We start from the raw sequence: 19,789 nt of genomic DNA, 5'->3' as shown, positions 1-19,789 counted from the left end.
TTCACGCGCATTTGAACGCACAATAACACACACGACGTGGTTATGTTTTCCGAGCTGCAGTAAACAAACACCGTTGCACTATCAAAATCAAACGTAATAAATAATTGTATTTTACTCTCACTTTTGTCAGCCACAAAGTGATGCAAGAGATGCACTGCCTGCCCAGCTAGGTTAGCAAGACCGAAAAACATCAAACTTTGCTGACATCAAACTTAGAGAGGAGAGAACACAAGTTTACCTGATTGTTGTTCCCGCAATTCACTCTCATGGTTTTTTTCTTCTTCCTCTTTTCGTGACCAGAAGGATAGTTTCGCTTCATTTTGTCGTGGATGTTGTAGCTACACATTTGACGGCGCGCTATGACTATGACACGAGATGGAGGCGTGGCCTTAAGTAATTTGCGTGGCCCTACGCCGGTCGCGTGCAGTCTATGGTCGCGTGCAGCGTTTGCCCTTCATACTGACTTTCACTCTCGGTGCCCGAATGGAAGTGAATGAGGCTTTGCGATTTTTTTTTTATCTAGGCCTACGTGAAATTCTGCATCCATTGTACGATTTAATTTTTTTTCTCGGAAGGGCAACTTGAGTGAGAAGGGCATATGGGCAGTTGCCCGGGCAACCTGAGCAACCCCCCTGTGCACGTCCCTGCCCCTAGTGTTACGATTTTACCACCTCCGCCTCATTTTGAGCCAGGAAAAACCCTGTATTGGCTATTGTTAAAAGGAGATCTGTGTTTTATGTTGTTGGAAAAGGGAAAGAGAATCAGTGCTGTACATGACTGTTTTAGGCCTGTAATTGATTGATTATTGAGGTAATGAATAGTAGAAGGTCTGTAATTTGTGTGAAAATATTTTTGAAGAATTGAAGGATGACTGTTGTCATTTTGTATGCTAGTTGCACTTACCATTTTGATTTGAAATAGCCTATGTTTTAAAAGGGAAAATGAAACAGTACATTATTGGCTTAGGCCTGTAATTGACTGATTATTGTGTTTATATATGAGTAATAAGCCTGTGGATATATACTTAACAATGTTATATTACTGTTGAAAATGTTGAATTATAGTTGACAGTTTGTATAGTTATATACTATTTGTATAGTTAAATAAATATTTTCCTAGTGACTAACAGGCAACAAAGAATGTCAAAGTAGAACTACATTGTGGCCTTGTTTTTTCATAATTTTCTGCAAGTGGTAGATCTTGGTTTACATTTGGACTTGGGATGTGATCTTAGGCTTGAAAAGGTTGGTGACCACTGGCCTATACCTAACACCCTGCCAAAAACATTTCCAGAAGTGCCCAATTTTCATGAATTGCATCCTAGCTTCATTTTCAGTTGCACAGAAGGACCTATCCATACAGGAAATAAAAGGAATGACCCATATATAGGAGTAAGTTTGCCCTAATTTGTTGTAAAATGGCAGTGTGTGTGTGTGTGTGTGTGTCAGACGTGTTTACAGTCTATGGTTGCACAGCAGCACTGTGACTGCACAAGCACATGTCCACAATGAACCCATTTGCAATACCGTTGACAGCCGCCAAGGTGCGCAGGTTTCCAGCATGAGCCAGTCTGTTGTCACATGATGCAAACTAAAGATGTCTGCTACTGAAGAAGACACGGAACTCAGAGATCTACTGATCCAAAACTTGGAAAACAGTGGTGTTTTGAATAAAATCAAGGTACTTTTTCTGTCTATTTCGAAACACGCTTAAAGTCTTTATGAGGCCGGAATAATCCCTGTCTCACACGGGACATATTTCGTTTTCTAAGCACAATGTTTGTTAGCAGCATAGCATAGGGATGCTAAAGTTGTTATGGGAACAAATGGACAACAGCCACTGTTGTGATAACATTGAGTTATGGCAGTGCGCCCTTGTCTTATTTTCCCTCATACCACTAAAGATGAGACCTACAGTGTCATTGGTTTTCTCGGTTGTTTTAATATGAAACTAATCATGCTGAATTCTTAGTTAACCGGCAAGTCCGCAAAAGTATCTTGATTTATCTTATTTGGGCAAGGTGATGAAGTCATCTAATGATCGGGCCACAAATAATCTGGTCTAACCTGTAATATAATTCCTTTACCCCGCTATGGATAAAACCACCGTTTTAGATCTTGTCATTATACCGTATTTGTACATAATAGTGTTTCTTTATTGACTCTGCAGCTACAGTAACATCTCTGCAGTTTGAGCTGTACTGATCCCTGGTCTGTTTGGTGCTGTACTTTTATTAATATGTCTGACTAAAGGACATATGGACTGATGATAAGTCTCTCTGGTTTACAGGCAGAGCTGCGTGCAGCTGTTTTTCTTGCCTTGGAGGAGCAGGACAAAGTTGAGGTAATTATAAGTAGATTATCTTGCTGATTAAATGCTGTTACATTCATTGTATTTTTTTGCATGAGTGCTCTGCAAGATTAAATGTGTCATTTAGATGTCAACTCTTTTAAATAGAATAAAACCCCTCTTGTGAATGAAAACCTGAAAAAGTCCCTCAACACAAAGGATGGTAAGTTTAGATTCCAAAAAGTTTTGCTTTGATGAGATGACTTACGGGTGCAATACATACATTGCACAACTTTTAGGATCTGAACAGGAAACACTCTGCATCATACACTTGCCGAATTTGTAAATTGTTAGAGAGAAAAATTGGCCATCAATCAAACTCTAAACGACTGAGGATCACACACTACCAGACTTTCATGTTTTTCTCAACTCACGCAGAAACATGCACATGCACCTCATTGTTAGGAGATGCATGACAAATGAAAACGATGTCAAACAAGTTTGATATCCTCCAACTGAATGGAATCATAGTATGAAACTAAAAGAAAAGGAGTCTGGTGTTGAGTTTTATAAACTTGTTATTTTATAAACAATCCTCTAGACTGCAAATCGGGGCAAAATATAGTGTTCCAGCTTTTAATTTTTAAACTTAAAATCTCTCTCTCTCTCTCTCTCTCTCTCTCTCTCTCTCTCTCTCTCTCTCTCTCTCTCTCTAACATATATATTATACACTACCATTCAAAAGTTTTAGATTGGTAAGATTTTTTTTATGTTTTTAGATGTCAATGTTTCTGCTCACCAAGACTGCATTTATTTGATCAAAAAAATAAAATTATTGTAAAATATTTTTACAATTTAAAATACTTTATTCATGTATTGGCAAAGCTGAATTTTCAGCATCATTACTCCAGTCTTCAGTGTCATATGACCCTTCAGAAATCCTTATAATATGTTGATTTGATGCTCAAGATACATTTATTATTATCATCAATGTTCAAAAGAACAGCATTTATCTGAAATAGAAGTATTTTGTAACATTATACACTACCGGTCAAAAGTTTGGGATCAGTAAGATTTCTTTTTTTTTTCTTTTTTTTTTTAAATTAATACTTTTATTCAGCAAGGATGCATTAAATTGATCAAAAGTGACAGTAAAGACATTTACAATGTTACAAAAGCTTTCTATTTCAGACGCTGTATTTTGGGTCAAATAAATGCAGCCTTGGTGAGCAGAAGAGACTTTACAGTATATACTGTAAAGTCAGTGTCCAACAATTTATCTTCTTATTTTTTTCTACTTAAATGTATCTACTTATCTTATGGTGTTTTGTTGCCAGCCAATTAAAGGCCCAGGATGAACTGTGTTTATAAAATGATGAGAAAACAGAATAAATTCAGAAAAATAAGCAGAAGAATAAATAAATAATCTAGTGGTTGTCTAAACTGTTGGCAAGGCATTACACAATTTAGACTTTTTAATATCTTTTATTTAATAAATATACAAATTATGCATTTTCAGCTTGTCTTACTCTTCTTGCAGGGCGCTTGGTAGCAGGTCTTATCACTGACTTCCTGCAAGTCTTCAATTTAGACTTCACTCTCGCTGTGTTTCAACCTGAAATTAGCACGGTACGTTAGTGTCACATTATAATATGCAACACTGTCATATATATGCAGCAAGGTTTGAGTTGTCTTTCAGAAATTCATGCACGTGTTATGATATCTTTTTTGATTGATCGATTTATTGATTTAAATGTGATGTACTGTATCCTCTGTCATCTCACATCTCTTTCATCTAAAACTAACGTACCCTATTATGTGTTGTTTAGCTGAATGGGCTCGACAGTCGTGAAACTCTGTCTAAAGAGCTTGGCATCTCTGAATCGGAGGTGAATAAAAACACCCCTCTCCTGCTAGAGTTGGTGAAGAGGGGCCGGCATAAGGACAAGACCTCCATTTTCACTGAGGTGATTTTTGATGCTCTTCATTTCAGCAAGTCTGATCAATCCATGCCTTTCAGATTGAGTGATCTCTCACTTTCTCTCCTGTCTTCTTTACTCAGGGAGATCGGGTGACTGAGAGAACTTTTCCCAAGGTACTTTACCACCGCTATCTGGTCCAATCCATACGTTATCTCTCTAGATCTCTCTGTAACCTGTTTTTGCACCCACACGTACAGTAAGCACAGGTAGGGTTGATGCACTCTCAGGAGCAGATCCTGTCTCAGACTAGTAATAGTGCTAACCCACTTATTTCACTTGTGGTTGGAGAGCACGTCTTGGGTTGATTCATATCACCGGTTTACCCCCACATCACAAACCCCAGGCGATTTATTCAGGTCACACAAGGGAAGCATGATGTAAATGAACATCTTTAAGTGGTGCTGCAAAAAAGGTTTTCCTGTTAAGATACTTGTGCAAAACAAGCTTGTCCTACTTCTAGACTTTTTGTCTTGTTTTGCGGGTGCTTTACGTGCATTTGTTTAATCATGCCACTTGCGCTGCATGACTTCTGTCGTTTCAGACGAGACTTCAAGTACTATAGTCTCATGATTATACATTGTGATATCGTGTCTTTATTTTAGGTGCTCAATGTGATTACCCCAAACATGTGATTTATATGAAAATAACAAATATACAATTTTATAAATTTATATATTTAAATATACATTTGAAATAATATTTAATAGATAATCTAGATATTCTTTAGAGTACAATCTGCAATGATTGTATTAATGTTTGTGGATGGTGTTTAGGAATTATTGCCACGTCAAATTGCTGATGCCCGCAAGAAATTTGACAGTCATGACAAGGTAACTTTTTTTGTAATTACTTTATAATTAATACAATGTACCCTTATATTATATAATTACTTTGTTATTTTATTATTCATTTAGTAATAAGAAATCATTATAATTTATATAATAATAATAATTTGGTAATTAATCACCATAGGATTAAATAAATATAAAAATATATATATATATTTTAATCTTTTGATTTGATTTTACAGAACAGAAGTGGGGAGATCAACAGAGATGCAGTTATTGGCATTTTCGCTGATCTTTTCCCCCAGTTCAGCAGGTTTGTTTCAGCATTGTAGACTCTGAATGCCACGATCTCTAGGAAATATCTGAAGTTACTGGTACTGAAACCATCATTTATGTAACGACTGAGAGTGTTGACATCTTTCCACGTTGTTGGTTTGCTCTTCTGTAATCATGTCTGATTGAGGTTCTTGTCGTTGTGGTCATGGCCTTTCTCATGACTTTGGAACAGAGTGTATTTCAGAACAAGGGTTTTCTGTTCAAACGGTGTTGTGTAAGCGGCCCCTAAATTAATAACTAATGATCTTTGCAAGGGAAGTGAATCAATCAAAACTAACGTTAGCTGGACAATAACTTTATTCTAGAGCTGCTGTAAAGCCAAAACAATATCTGTTACTTTAATTTCCTATTATCACTGTAAAGCTGCTTTGAAACTGTTAAAAGCGCTATATAAATGAAGGTGAATTGACTTGACTATTTCGGCATACCGATCCGAATAAACGTCTCTTAAATGAATAGTTCCCTTAAAAATGAAAATTCTATCATCATTTACTCTCCCTCAAGTGGTTTCAAACCTGTATGAATTTCTTTCTTCTGCTGAACAAAAAAGAAGATATTTTGAAGAATGTCGGTAACCAGACAGTAGATGGACCCCATAGTATTTTTATTTCCTTCTATGGAAGTCAATGGGGTCCATCTACTGTCTGGTTACCGACATTCTTCAAAATATCTTCTTTTGTGTTCAGCAGAAGAAAGAAATTCATACAGGTTTGAAACCACTTGATGGAGAGTAAATGATGATAGAATTTTCATTTTTAAGGGAACTATTACTTTAATGTGAAGGCCATTATAAAAGATCAATTGATGGTATTTATTGTTCTGTAGTTTTAGTCTAGTGCATTTCTGTTGCGATTGCTATAAATTGCCACATATTTCACTAATTTGATTTCATATTTACATTTAAAAAGAAACATGCTGGACAGTTACGTCACTGAGGAACTCAGAGCCAAAGGCAAGGACACAAACGATAGTAAGTTTTTGTGATCGTGTTTAGTTGTCCACCATTTTAGGGTTACTCTATTTCTTGTCATTCATTGTAATAGTTGCTAATGGAGTTTTGTCTTCCACTTCTTTCTGTTTTCTATAACTCTACATAGCTATAGACTTTCAGGACTTCCTGGGAATGTACAAATGCTTCTTCATACAGTGTCGAAGTGTGGTAAGCGACCTTAAATGCATTCTTTTTTGTGATGTCTGTTGTGTACCAATGTAATGAGGTCAGTAATATCCTTTATAGGTTACCAGTGACAGTAGCGATGCACTTAACTCCTCAAGTAAAACAGCTGAAGATAGAATCATTTCATCTTCCGCCAGCAAGGTAAACTGACTTCCTGTCCTGTGTTTGTTTTTCTCTCTGCTTATCTTTCTCTCACACACTTTCCTCTCACCTTCTGACTAGATTATAATCTCTGATCTTTGTTGAATATCAAATATGAGTTGCTTTTTGTCGTGTCTAGTATTCTGTCTTTCACTCACCTGTCTGTTTATTAAAAAAATAACTCTGAGACCACAAAGCCAAAGCTGGCTTTTGGTAGCCTGTTTACGTGCAAATCCCACAATATGTTATCAAACGTTTCTGTTTTATAGCACGTACAATTTTCATCTCTTTTTAATTTTCATTTCATCCAGCCCAAAACATAATTTGTTTTATGAATAGAAGATGCGTGTAGTGATAGGTAGCAGTGTTTCCTGTGTGTGATTCATCATCATATCTTACATCGTTCATCTAGATGGTGGGTGATGTACAATAGTAATTTCATGCAGTCATTGTATTTTGACTCACAAAGGGGAAAGGGGTTTTACCAGATTTACTTTTACCAGCTTTATTTATTTTTATTCATTTTGGGCCATAATCTAAAAAATATATCTGCAGATACAGTGCCGGTCAAAAGTTTGGAAACATTACTATTTTTAATGTTTTTGAAAGAATTCTCATATGCTCATCAAGCCTGCATTTATTTGATCAAAAATATAGTAAAAATAGTAATGGTGTGAAATATTATTACAATTTAAAATAATGGTTTTCTATTTTAATATACTTTAAAATATAATTTATTTTTGTGATGCAAAGCTGAATTTTCATTAGCCATTACGCCAGTCTTCAGTGTCACATGATCCTTCAGAAATCATTCTAATATCCTGATTTATTATCAATGTTGGAAACAGTTGTGCTGCTTAATATTTTTTTGGAACCTGTGATGCTTTTTTCAGGATTCTTTGATAGAAAACATTTTTTTCTGTATTGTTGATCATGCAGGCTTGATGTGCATAAGAGACTTCTTTCAAAAACATAAAAAAATAGTAATTTTTCCAAACTTTTGACAGGTACGTATGTATAGTTTGTTTTTGTTTTTTTATCATTCGAATTGTTTATTATGGCCCTCAATGAAAGAAAACACAAAAATAAATACAAAAAAGCCTATTAATTGTTAGTAATTAATTACTTCTTCCCAAATTTCATGTCAGTGAAAAGTCTGTGAATAGATACAGGTCTTGTGTCATCAACTTTTGCCTGCATTTTTTTGTTGCTTGCAGTCATTTTCAGTTTTCTGTGCATTTGTAAATCTGTAGCAGGGCATCCTGTTTTTTTGTTTTTTTTTACTCCTTCCAAATCTGTGTATGATTTAGTGAGGCTAGCATGTCATTGTTGTATAAGGGAAGCTGATGGCTGTATTCTGGTGCTCAGATACCCAGGTATAAAGGATTTGTTAAACACAGTTCAGCCCAGGAAGAAAATGCTGGCTCAAAGGTAAAGCACACGCTCTGATATCAACTCTGATACAGGAGCTTTTGATCAGCTCAACCATGTGGCTTTCTTTAGGTCACATAAATGATTCATAAATGGATGGTGTCTGCACACATTTGGCTCTTACTAGGTAAAAGTAACCATCATGCCAACATTTAGATTTGTGCCTCTTTCCAATATTGTTATCACATGTGCAAGTGAAATTCATGTCCCAAGACACAATTACTGCTTAGTAGTCAAGATGGAGATGCAGAAAGCGCTCATAATGTGAAATGGTGCTAAATGTAGCCCATGGTTGAATTGAAACCATCTTGTCACTTGATATAGTAAACTGGCTATTGCAGAGCAGATTTAAGCTAATACACAATAAAAACGAGATCAGTCTTTAAAAAAACAAAAAAAACTTTTAGGGCAAAGGCACTGACCAGGCTTCTGCTAGTCACCCAGTACTAGTGTGAAAATATTTTAACACTTACTAACACCTTTGGCTTCTTTGAACAGTTTACCAGATTATCTGCATGTGTCGTCGACTCGTCTAATCACTTACTTTTGGATAATGTACACTAATTCTGAAACATTTCATCTCAAGTAAGAACCCTCTTTTGAAAGTTGTCCTATATTAACTAATGGATCAATTTGTGAGTGGGTTGAATGACGCTACATTTTTTTCAGCATAAGTTGAAGGTTAACATTGATGTGGGCCACTTTCAGAATTGGCATTTTGACAACCCACTGTTCTTGTAACTTAAGTCAGATGTTCTTTTCTTTTAATCTTTTAATCCTCTATTAACAGGACGTTCCAGGTGAATGGGGGACTACTTCTTCTTTCGATTTCTTTTTCTTTTCTTGCTCATAATACACCACTCGTAAACATAACACTCAAATGAATTATGGGATACCGTTGGTTCCAAACTTAATCGTACCGTAGTTACTTTACATGAGCATAGCAGATGATGCTCATTGTTCATGTTGATCAGATGGAATCTGTAGCTTGTGGCCTTTTGATGTTGTTATTATTACAGTATGTTGATTATATTGTGTCTTTGCCATAGGCTGGAGAAAGAAGACCTGGTGAAACACTGGGGTCTCAGAAGAACAGAGTTCAAGTGTTTGAAGGGTCAGAGGAGGGATTAGGGGATGAGAAAAACCTTCCCACCCCACTGAGGAGAGCACTGGAATTTGGACTGGAGGATGAGGATGAGGAAGGAGACTCATTCTTCGATGATCCTCTTCCTAAACCTCAGAAGACCTATGGCTGGTAAGGATACCTTCAGGAGAAATCAACAATCATGGCTTATCATGTAGACCATTCACACTGACAAAGTATCAATTCAAGAAGTCATTAATTTTAAATAAAAGTCGGGAATTATAGGTGACAAACTGTTGGTATTGACTGCAACTTAAAAGAAAATGAAGACATATATATATATCACTGTTCAAAATGACAAATAAATAAACAAACTGTTTATTTAAGTCATATTTAAAATGTTAGTTAAATGTTACAATAAAATAAATGTAAAAAAAATTCAAAGTTCCCAAGTGTAAACTGTCCAACAGCATGTTGTTTTGCTCAGATGGCACATAGAAAAGCATTTGGCAAAAGCATAAAGAAGAGCAATTTGTAAATACTATATATATAAAAAAGATGTTTATCAATTTTTTTGTTACATACAACTGCATTTAAAAAAAAACAAGAATTAAATTAACCGTTTCAAATACATATTTAATTGTCAGTTTGAAAAGTGATTTATTTTTCAAATTTAAACAAATACATTGATAATCACCCTACTAATCCTCTACATGTTTGAAACTTGACAGCTTGAGGCCATCTACACTGGACGCGACTAAGCGACATTTGCAAATCCATTTGTGCTTTGTGTCAGAAGTAGAACTAGCACTTGAAGTACGTCGGAAATAGAAAGGAATTTGTTGTCGCATTGTATCTAGCGTAGACCGCATCACTTATTATAATGGATTCTATTTGCTTTTGTCTGCTATAGCTGCTCACGTTCAGTGTAGACACAGTGTAATGCATTTGAATACTGCGTGTAGGTACAAATGCCTACTAGCAACCAACAGTACAGCATCCTCAAGCCATTTAATTGCTGTCAGTGTGATCGCATTTATCACAGTCCTGGTTTGAGTGTCATTGTGGGAGCAGATTTCCATTCAGTGCCCACATGTTCTACTTAGACTGAAAAAGCTAATAAAATTGAAATGATCTAAATCACTGACACCTTTGATTGTAATTTCAGAAACATTCATCTGGGTTCTTTTTGTTTTTGAAGCACATAACTGTAGTTAATTTTTTACTGTTTAAATATGATGGGGCCCCCACCCATAAGTTACAATTATAAACAAAGACCTCAAATAACTGCTCGTAGATGAGATACAGAGAAGTGTTTTTGTTTTTCTGACCTGTATCTTCTCCTTTTCACTCTTGCCTCTTAATCCTACACGGGAAAACAGTGGTTTATCTTCGGCAGATAAGCCTTATTCAGGACAGAGACATTCTGAAAAAAGCTATAGTCAAAAAGAGTAAGTACTTCCTGTTTTTCTGAGTGTATTTGCATTTTTACTATGATTTTGACTATGCCACACTTATGGGTAGATCTTGGAGCTTTGTTGTATGTTGCACCTTGTCCCTCTTTTGCTTTTTGTTCCTGTCGCTCTTTCTCTCGCCCTCTTTCTGTAACCGTGTCTGTGCTCTGTCTGTGTTTCCCCCTCCTGAGAAGTCAGCCCTGGCAGAGGGAAGGAAGCCTGTCAGGGCGATCCTTATCCCAAATGAGGAGGGGCACTAGCCTCAATGAGTGAGTGTGCATGGAGTGATCACACTGCCATTCAAACCCACTGCATCCATCTTAACCCATGGGTGCAAAATCAGGCTGTTTACCCCCACTGGGGTTGTTTGTTTATAAAGCAGCAGAATACAGTGGTCAGTTCTGTTTTAGAGAGCTAAATAAGCTTACACAGAGTAACAATTGCATTCAATAACTGAACCGCCTCCTTTAAATTTTCAAGACTCACAAATATGTTTTAGAGCTTGACTAATTAAACCATGTCTTGTTTATTAAGTAACGTCATGTTAACTGTGATAAGACTTTCCAATATTATAAAATTGCCACCTTTGATATTTACTTTCATTACTTATTCAAGTGTTGTTTGCGGCTATCACAATTTTGTGATATAATTCATACCCAAACGCCATTACCCGATACTGTCAAAAAGAAACTCCAATATCTGGTACCAAAATTACAGGCGTACTGGAGTGACTACAGTCATAATTGTTTTTTAAAAACCTTTTACCTTTTATCCTTTTCGTTTCTTTCCTTGTCTGCATTTGTTCTGCATGTTTCCTATGTATCTCTCTCTCTCTCTTAATATCCCTGACCTTGTTCTTCTGGGTGTCATGTGTATGTGTGGATGAACATACAATGTTGCTCTGTCTGGCCTCAGCCTGTCTGCTATAGGCAGTGATAAAGAGGGAGATGGAGAGGACATGCTCTCTGACTGTGATAACAGGCCCAGACCTGACTTTAAACTCAGGTGAGCTGGGATAATTCCTGTCTGTCTCCTGCCATATTCGTCCACTTCTCATATGGATGTCAGCTCGCTTTACAAAGTGCATGCAGTCTCATCCTGTCTGTTTTTCAGGAGAGAAGGCTCGGGCAGCAGTTTAGGAAAAGCTTTCACCACAGACGCGCAGCTAAAGAGCGCGGGAGGATCCATCTCTGCCGAGAGCAGCCAAAAAGATCATTCATCTGACAAGAATGGTAGCAAGCCAGTTGTGAAATCGATTACGATTCCTTCTCAGATGATTCTGGATCGATAGAAATCGAGCGCTAAAAACGATTATTTAAATGTGCTCTGCAGCAACATCCACCGTGCATATAAAAACTGTGGCTTCGGAGATGGAAAAAAGTTTTGAATATGCTTTATTTTACATCTTAAAAAAACATGAAGGGAAAGGATGAAAAACATGAACATATGTATAATGAACATAATTGCCCAGAAATGAGGTCAGTCTGAATCATTTCCATTACACAAAATGAAAACTGCAGAGCTGCTTCCTGATATTGTTAAACCCACTATTTCTATTTGTGGGCGGAGCTGACGTATTTTAGTATGCCATTTAATCTTTACAAAGAATTTACCGCATCCAAAATTCATGAATCATCTGAGTCAGATCATGACTCTATGAATTGAAATTGAATCAACTCACGAAGTGCATAAAGATTCCCCTGACTGAAATTATTTTGACCGTAATATCTTCTCTCCTTGATTGTTGTCTTAGGTACATCTAGTTCTAAAGATAAGGGTGTCAAAGGTAGGAACTCCTCAGTTAATCTTTTCAATGACTTAAACATCAAACAACCCTTTCTAATTGTCACATCTCATTTCTTTTTGAAAAACATACTTTGCAGATGAAGATCTTGACTATGACGATGACTTCAACAGGTAAAGACTGCCCATTAGGTGTTTTACTGGTCCCATGTTATTTTGCTCCATCTGAATCTAATGAAGTGTTCTGATCTCTCTCTCGTTTCTCTTCAGTCATCGTTCTGAAAACTCTAAGAGTGAAGTGAGCATCGATGAGGAAATAGAGGAGGTCTCGATAGAGGGGCCTGACATCAGTGATAAGGTATCGTTGTCTCCATCCTCAATATTTGTGTTGACATTGCATCTTAAACCTTGTTTTAAGAGGATTTTAAATGACTATGGATCTTGATTGTTTTTGAGGTAAACTATTCAAATAATAAAGCTCGTAAAGAATGTCAGTTTATTATGGTCCCACTTCACAATTCTATGTGAAGAGGGACAAATGTTAACAGTGGCCTTATTGATAAGCGTGCATTGTGTAAAAGTTAAGAAGTGAGAGTGGGATGTTTTGTAAATGGAAAAGATGGGTGGTTAAAGAGGCCCAATGAGGCAGTAAGAGGAAATGTCTTTTGAACAGTTAGACCTTGACTGTGATTTAGCATCTTATTGATTTGGTTTCTCTCACTTTTTTTTTTCTTGTAGCTTGATGAAAACACTCAGGATGTGAGCGTCTCGCAGATAAGTTTGGGTGCAGACTACATGGAAGATGTTGCTTGACATCTAACTGTCAGTTCCTTATTTTGTACTTTATGTTTTTATGTATTTAGTTGACATAATAAATAAGTAATTACCATATGACTGTTGCCTCTTCCTGTTTTTTATTGCCATTACAAAAAAACAATGGAAGGACAGAAATGAAAGGATATAAAATTGAGTTCTCATTTAAAAAAAACAACAACAACAAATGAAATCATTAAGTTGTGTAACTGTTTTAAAGTCAGTGAGAGTGCCGTAGAATTGGCACTGAAATAAGACTTTGAACTGTGCATAAAGCATTGAAAGCAAATGTCTGTCGGAAGCTCTTTTTGAAACCATAATCTTTAGTACTACACATGTGTCAGGCAGCTTTGATGGTCTGACATTCAAACCTACACCAACATGTTCCCGTACAGCAGCAGTGAAGCGCCGCCTCCTGCTTGATTACAGGTCAGAAATTTGTTTATTATGTAGCGTGGCCCTGCCCAAGTTGTCTTTCCTCATCAGAAACCAAAAGGAACAGAAGTCAGAAACCTCATCCTGCATTCCAATAGACTTGTTTGTGTAGATACGGGTAAGTCGCTTCTTTTTTTGTTTGTTTCAGTCACATGCTTAATTTTTATTTGGAAATGCAAGTCAGTGCCTTTTTTGTTTTATTACCTACCTATTTAATTATGCAGACTGGAGATTTATGTTAGTCTTGAGTTGTGGGCAACACATTACAATCAATTTATATTTAAATTGGAAGGTTTTAGTGTGCAGGATGTGTATTCAATTGAGACACTTAACTTTATTGGCCCGTTAGGGGAAGACTTAAGTGCTTTTGTCTGAAAATACTTTTTTCCAAGCAATGAATGGATCTGCATAATTCTGTATGCCAGTAACTACTTACGTCATGAACAACATTCTAAAAAAAAAAACAGCAACCCTGTAAAGACTTTTTTTCTGTAAAGACAAAAGATATTTTTATGCCTTAGTTCCTCTATAAGTTTTTTTCCATGTGCACAAAGCACTTTCTCTGTATGTGTTCTTGAATCAACATTGCCCCTGTTAAACAACCAGTAAAGCAAACAACCACATGCAAACATAAAAATACGCTTTTATGAAAGAAATTGAAAAAAACAACAACTCTGCGCATAGATCCAAACAATAATCATAAAAGCGTATTTTACACATAAAAACTTCTTTTTACACATTGCAAAGAAGGAATGACCACATTGATCTCATCTGGAAATGGTTTGTATGTGGTTGTCACTTTTGTGTAAAATGTGTAAAGCGTATTTATGTGTAAAATACGCTTTTATGATTATTGTTTGGATCTATGCGCAGAGTTGTTGTTTTTTTCAATTTCTTTTAGCTTTTTATGTTTCCTGGAACCTGCGTGACATGACTTTATCAGATGTCCGGCTTTCCGTGTTTGATGCTTGCTGTAAATCTTATGAATGCATGGAAAGTAGTCATTTGTTTGAGAAATGCTACGCTTTTTCTAGACGAACATCCTCTCCAGTAATGGCCACTAAATAGGTTGTATGCATTGAATCTCTTGCTGTGTGTGACCTGATTTTCTGCAAATATCCTCTTTCTGCAAAGATAAAATGTCAAACTACAAAGCCATGTTTGCACATGAGATTTTTCCTGGTATAGAGGGATTTAACCTAATCTGTCATATAATTCACACTTGCATATTAAAAATTTATATGACAGCGACAAAACGATGACAAACTTCTGCCTCTGCATTCTTAGAAGAAAAAAAAACTATTAGTTAATTTGTTGATATTTTAATATCATATCACTCATATTCTAGTCTAATATTATTATTATTTTTTGCCTTTTTTTTTCCTTTTTTTTTTACTTTATTGAGATAATAGAGAACTGACAGTAAGTGAAGTGGGAGAGAGAGCGAGGGGGACAGGATCGCTAAATATACCCGTGCGGGGACTCAAACTCACCCGAACTGCGCCTGAGCGCTGCTATCAGTTTAGACGTCCAATACTGTTATTAAGCTATTAAACAAGCATCTTATTCAATTATATTCAAAAATCTGGTTGAATATTCCAATTTTTAAACTTCGTTAGTTCCACTTTAGATTTCAGTGAAGCAGTTTCATCTTGACACGTGAGCTCACTTTCGACTGACGTTCTTATTCTTTTCTTTCCTAACAGTTTCAAAAGAGGAAAATGAATGATTATTTAAACTATGAAGACTCCAACTACACTGATGATCCAGGCATGTATAATGGTATAGAGGAGCCATGTTCGACCGAGCGCAGTGTCAACATTGAGAACTTCCTCCAGTTGTTTATTCACCCCATCATTTGTTTTGCTGGTTTCATCGGCAACACCCTCGTGATCGTGACGTATGCCCTCTACAAGCGGACCAAGTCCATGACTGACGTGTACCTGCTGAACGTGGCCATCGCTGACATCCTGTTTGTGGTGGCCCTGCCTTTGATTATCTACAGCGAGCAGTACGGGTGGACTATGGGGAACTTGTCCTGCAAGCTGCTGCGTGGCATCTACAGTGTGAACCTGTACAGCGGCATACTTCTCCTGGCTTGCATCAGTGGAGACCGCTACCTTGCCATCGTGCAAGCCCGCCGCTCTTACCGGCTGCGTTCAAGCACTCTGCTTTACAGCCACCTGGTCTGTGCAGCCGTCTGGATTCTGGCCTTGCTCCTCTCCCTTCCAACCTTTGTGTTTTATGAGCGTTACCAACCTGGCCCAAGTGAAACCAGCATTGCAAACAGTACAGACAGCGACGACATGCAGTATGTGTGCTTCTTCTTGTTTCAGTCGAACGAGACGGCACGTGCGATGAAAACCGTGGTGCCCAGCTCTCAGGTGGCGATGGGTTTCTTCTTGCCGCTGCTGATCATGGGATTCTGTTACTCCAGCGTCATCGCCACTCTCCTTCGGGCCAAGAACTTTCAGAGACACAAGGCAGTGCGTGTGGTCCTCACCGTGGTCTTTGTGTTTGTGGTCTGCCATATGCCTTACAATATAGCACTGTTGTATTACACCATCAACATATTTCAACAGCAGGAATGCAGCCATGAGGAGGCCGTCTCATTGACCATGTCCATCACGAGAAGCCTGGCGTACCTGCACTCTTGTCTCAACCCCCTGCTGTACGCCTTCATTGGAGTGAATTTCAGAAACCACTTCCGTAAGATCCTACGGGACATCTGGTGCTTGGGGAAGAACTACATGTCAGCGAGACGGTCCTCACGCGTCACCACTGAAATGTACCTTTCCACACGGCGCTCTATGGACGGCTCGACCAATGACAATGGCACTTCGTTTACCATGTGATTGGGTGCTGATTAAGGGCGACATTCCCAGCATTGTAACTGACAGACTGATTAGCATCAGTCAAAAATGATCGTCATGTTGTTCCAAACCTGTATGACTTTGTCTTTTGTGTTCATGTTTTGACTGGAACAACATGATGGTGAGTAAATGATGACAGCATTGTATGTATTTTTCCTTTTGATATTTTTGATTTTGAGAAATTCTACCAATTACAAGCAAAAGAGGGAAAAGTGACAACCACATACAAACCATTTCCAGATGAGATCAATGTGGTCATTCCTTCTTTGCAATGTGTAAAAATTGCAAAGTGTAAAGTCCTGTATATGAATTATTTTTTCAATTGAAGTGCACTATATCTAGTACTAATGCAGAATATTTTTATTTTTCTATTTGTACTGTACTATTTAGCCTACCTGTTGTACACATTCTTTACCGATGCCCAATGTACCTGAGATATAAACACTGTTTTATCTAAATAAATTAGGCAAAGTATTACAATACAAATATAATGAAGGGTGACATTCTGAAATGAGAACAAGTGCTTATTTTATAATTCACCAAGCCCATCTCTGTAACAAATAGATCAAATGAGTCAACCACTTTCTTTCTTTTCTTTTTCTTTTTATAGTTGGTCTCTGCTGCAATAATGCATGAATATTATTTCTGATCTGTAACATTTATCATTTTTTGAAACTCATATAGGTTTGGGTGTTATTGTTATACTAGAAGTCAAGAACACAAAAGACTTGCACATTATGCCATGACTTTTGAGATGGTGCCTTGTTTTTTTAGTGGATACACCTTCGCATACCCATTTGCATTACTGTCCTCTACAAAAATGTGTCCCCCGCCGGTGACAGGTTAATGTCATATTTCCACATAGTTTTCCTCTCTTTTCTCCAATTTTAAAGTTACAGGTGTTGATTTTCTCTTTTCCTCAAGCTCAAAATTGTAGGTTGATGTTATCTTTGCATATCTTCACGTTTTTGCCTCTTTTACCCAAGCTTAGTGTTACAGGTTAACATTCTTTTCCCCCAGAAATCAAGCTTACAGGTTAACTACTTTGCTTCAGAATGAACTTCTCCATTACGGAAAGAACACAGAACTACTTCTATTTGTTTTGTCGTGTCCCAAAGCTCACTTCTACAATCTTTCTAGAATGAATAACACCTTTCCACCATTTAGTCCTAATTTGTGTCTGTGTGATTTATAGACACAACTCACACAGCTCTTACTGTCCTTCACAGAAAAATAAGCTTTGGAGCAGCATGAGGGTAAGTAAATGATGACTGAATTATTTAATTACATTTTTTAGGTGAACTATCCCAAAAACTTAGTTAGGAGCCTGTGATCATCAAAATGTTTTCTGTGTAACACTGTCCTTGTTAAAACGTCTCTGGTTACTGGTGTAACCTATGTTCTCTGAATAGGGAACGAGACGCTGCGTAGCTTAGGACGCAGTGGGAACGCCCTCTGGGTGTGCCGATTGTCTGAAGCCCTTATAGAATCACGCCCATACATTGGCTGATGGCGCGGGCGCCGCCCCGACGCTCTTGCGTCGTCACATTATATTAACGCGCGCGCCATCTGCTCCTCAGATTTCTCTGCCGAAAAAGGAGCTTGTCGGCAGCGCAAGGAGCTTGGCAGCGAACGCAGCGTCTCGTTCCCTATTCAGAGAACGCAGCGTCTCGTTCCCTATTCAGAGAACATAGGTTACACCAGTAACCAGAGACGTTCTCTTTCATAGGTTCACTCAACGCTGCGTAGCTTAGGACGCAGTGGGAACGAAATACCAAACTCGCCAAGCTAAGCGCTGCCGTAACTAGTACAAAGACCAGATAACTCACACGACTGGTTCAAGCAGATAAAACTTGGGAACCTGGAGTCATGTCAAGATCCAAACTATAGAATCTGACAAAAGTGTGCGGAGAGGACCAGCCTGCCGCTACACAAATGTCTTCCAGGAGGGCACCTCTAAAAAGTGCTTGAGAGGAAGCCACGCCTCTGGTGGAATGTGCCCTGATGCTAAGAGGTGAAGGCAGACCGCGCACCTCATATGCCAGTGAAATAGCCTCTGTAACCCAGTGGGAAATTCTCTACTTTGATGCGGCAAGCCCGCGGCAGCCAGCACCAAAACATACCAAGAGCTGGTTGGATTTTCTCCAACCGCCAGAGCGATCCACGTATAACTTCAATGCTCAGACAGGGCAGAGCAAATTAAGCTTCTTGTCCTCCTCAGAGACAAAAGGAGGAGGATGGAAAGAGTGAAGGTTAATAACCTGAGACCGGAATGCTGTTGACAATACTTTGGGCACATATCCCGGTTTCGGTCTCAAAGTCACCCTGACAAGACCAGGAGCGAAGTCTATACAAGTCTTGCTAACAGAAAGAGCTTGTAAATCCCCCACCCGCTTCAAAGAAGCCAAGGCTAACAAAAGAGTAACCTTGAGAGTCAGAATCCGCTCTGGAGCTGACTCTAAGGGCTCAAAGGGAGCTTCCGTTAAGCCCTCCAGGACGACCGACAGGTCCCAAGAGGGAATTCCAGGGGAGCGTACTGGTTTCAGGCGCCTAACCCCACGCATAAATGCTGAGACTAACCTCAATTTACCTAGGGGGATCTCATCCGACTCCCTATGAGCGGCAATAGCAGCAACATATACTCTCAGAGTAGTAGCGGCCGCTCCAGAAGCAAACTTCTCCTGTAGGAATTCCAGCACTGAACCGACTGGGCAGCTGACTGGGTCCGTAGCGTGTGTCGAACACCACGACTCAAAAACCCTCCACTTGGAGGAATATAACCTTCTCGTGGAAGGGGCTCTTGCACTCGCAATGGTCTCCTGGACGTCAGCGGGAAGACCAAAGCTCAAAGCTAGCGGCCTCTGATGGGCCATACGCATAACTTCCAAATTTCGGGGCGAGGATGCCATATCCTGCCCTGAAGCTGGGACAGCAGATCCTCCCTGACCGGAATCTCCCAAGGGGGAAGTTCCAGAAGAGGAACCAGCTCCGAGAACCACGGCTGGGAGGGCCAGAATGGGGCTATAAGTAGGAGACGGGCTCCGCTCTCCCTCACTCTGGACAGAACTGCCTGGATCAACTTGACAGGCGGGAATGCATAAAGTTTCTGCATTGGCCACGGGTGGGCGAATGCATCTATCCCCAATGGTGCTGGGGGGCTCAGGGAGAACCAAAGTGGGCATTGGGACGACTCCTGTGATGCAAAGAGGTCCACCTCTGCTTTTCCGAACACTTCCCAAATCA

At 38.5% G+C, this 19,789-nt stretch overlaps 2 protein-coding genes across 8 annotated transcripts; both read left to right on the top strand.

Moving 5' to 3' along the window:
- Positions 1 to 1,580: 1,580 nt before the first annotated feature.
- cep43 (centrosomal protein 43) lies at positions 1,581 to 13,315 on the top strand. 7 transcript variants are annotated; one of them, XM_056240084.1, is made up of 21 exons: positions 1,581 to 1,680; positions 2,290 to 2,343; positions 2,458 to 2,512; positions 3,830 to 3,918; positions 4,119 to 4,256; positions 4,352 to 4,384; positions 5,045 to 5,101; positions 5,302 to 5,372; positions 6,304 to 6,365; positions 6,493 to 6,554; positions 6,633 to 6,713; positions 8,082 to 8,144; positions 9,194 to 9,399; positions 10,611 to 10,679; positions 10,877 to 10,951; positions 11,598 to 11,687; positions 11,796 to 11,914; positions 12,436 to 12,468; positions 12,566 to 12,599; positions 12,696 to 12,783; positions 13,164 to 13,315. In XM_056240084.1, exons 1-21 carry the CDS (start codon positions 1,597 to 1,599, stop codon positions 13,236 to 13,238), a joined length of 1,638 nt encoding a protein of 545 aa, XP_056096059.1. In that variant the 5' UTR covers positions 1,581 to 1,596; the 3' UTR covers positions 13,239 to 13,315. The 7 variants fall into 7 exon arrangements, with proteins under 7 accessions (XP_056096059.1, XP_056096058.1, XP_056096060.1 ...); XM_056240083.1 differs by having other exon boundaries at positions 10,874 to 10,951; XM_056240085.1 differs by lacking the exon at positions 8,082 to 8,144 and having other exon boundaries at positions 10,874 to 10,951.
- Positions 13,316 to 15,370: 2,055 nt separating this feature from the next.
- ccr6a (chemokine (C-C motif) receptor 6a) lies at positions 15,371 to 16,947 on the top strand. The gene has a single exon (XM_056240096.1). It carries the CDS (start codon positions 15,395 to 15,397, stop codon positions 16,526 to 16,528), a length of 1,134 nt encoding a protein of 377 aa, XP_056096071.1. The 5' UTR covers positions 15,371 to 15,394; the 3' UTR covers positions 16,529 to 16,947.
- Positions 16,948 to 19,789: the final 2,842 nt, after the last annotated feature.

This window comes from Rhinichthys klamathensis, unplaced genomic scaffold, assembly GCF_029890125.1.
Source record: "Rhinichthys klamathensis goyatoka isolate OS25496 unplaced genomic scaffold, OSU_Roscu_1.1 h1tg000579l_1, whole genome shotgun sequence".
NCBI lineage: Eukaryota > Metazoa > Chordata > Actinopteri > Cypriniformes > Leuciscidae > Rhinichthys > Rhinichthys klamathensis.
The sequence above is the reverse complement of the archived record's forward strand: the minus strand, read 5'-3'. Positions and strand labels throughout refer to the sequence as shown.

What these genes read in the sequence shown, in the direction of transcription:
- cep43 (XM_056240083.1), top strand. Translation starts at nt 1,597, where the DNA reads ATGTCTGCTACTGAAGAAGACACGGAACTCAGAGATCTACTGATCCAA. An exon ending in AATTTGACAGTCATGACAAG is followed by an intron (nt 5,102 to 5,301) that starts GTAACTTTTTTT and finishes TTGATTTTACAG; the next exon opens with AACAGAAGTGGGGAGATCAA. An exon ending in AGGCAAGGACACAAACGATA is followed by an intron (nt 6,366 to 6,492) that starts GTAAGTTTTTGT and finishes AACTCTACATAG; the next exon opens with CTATAGACTTTCAGGACTTC.
- ccr6a (XM_056240096.1), top strand. Translation starts at nt 15,395, where the DNA reads ATGAATGATTATTTAAACTATGAAGACTCCAACTACACTGATGATCCA.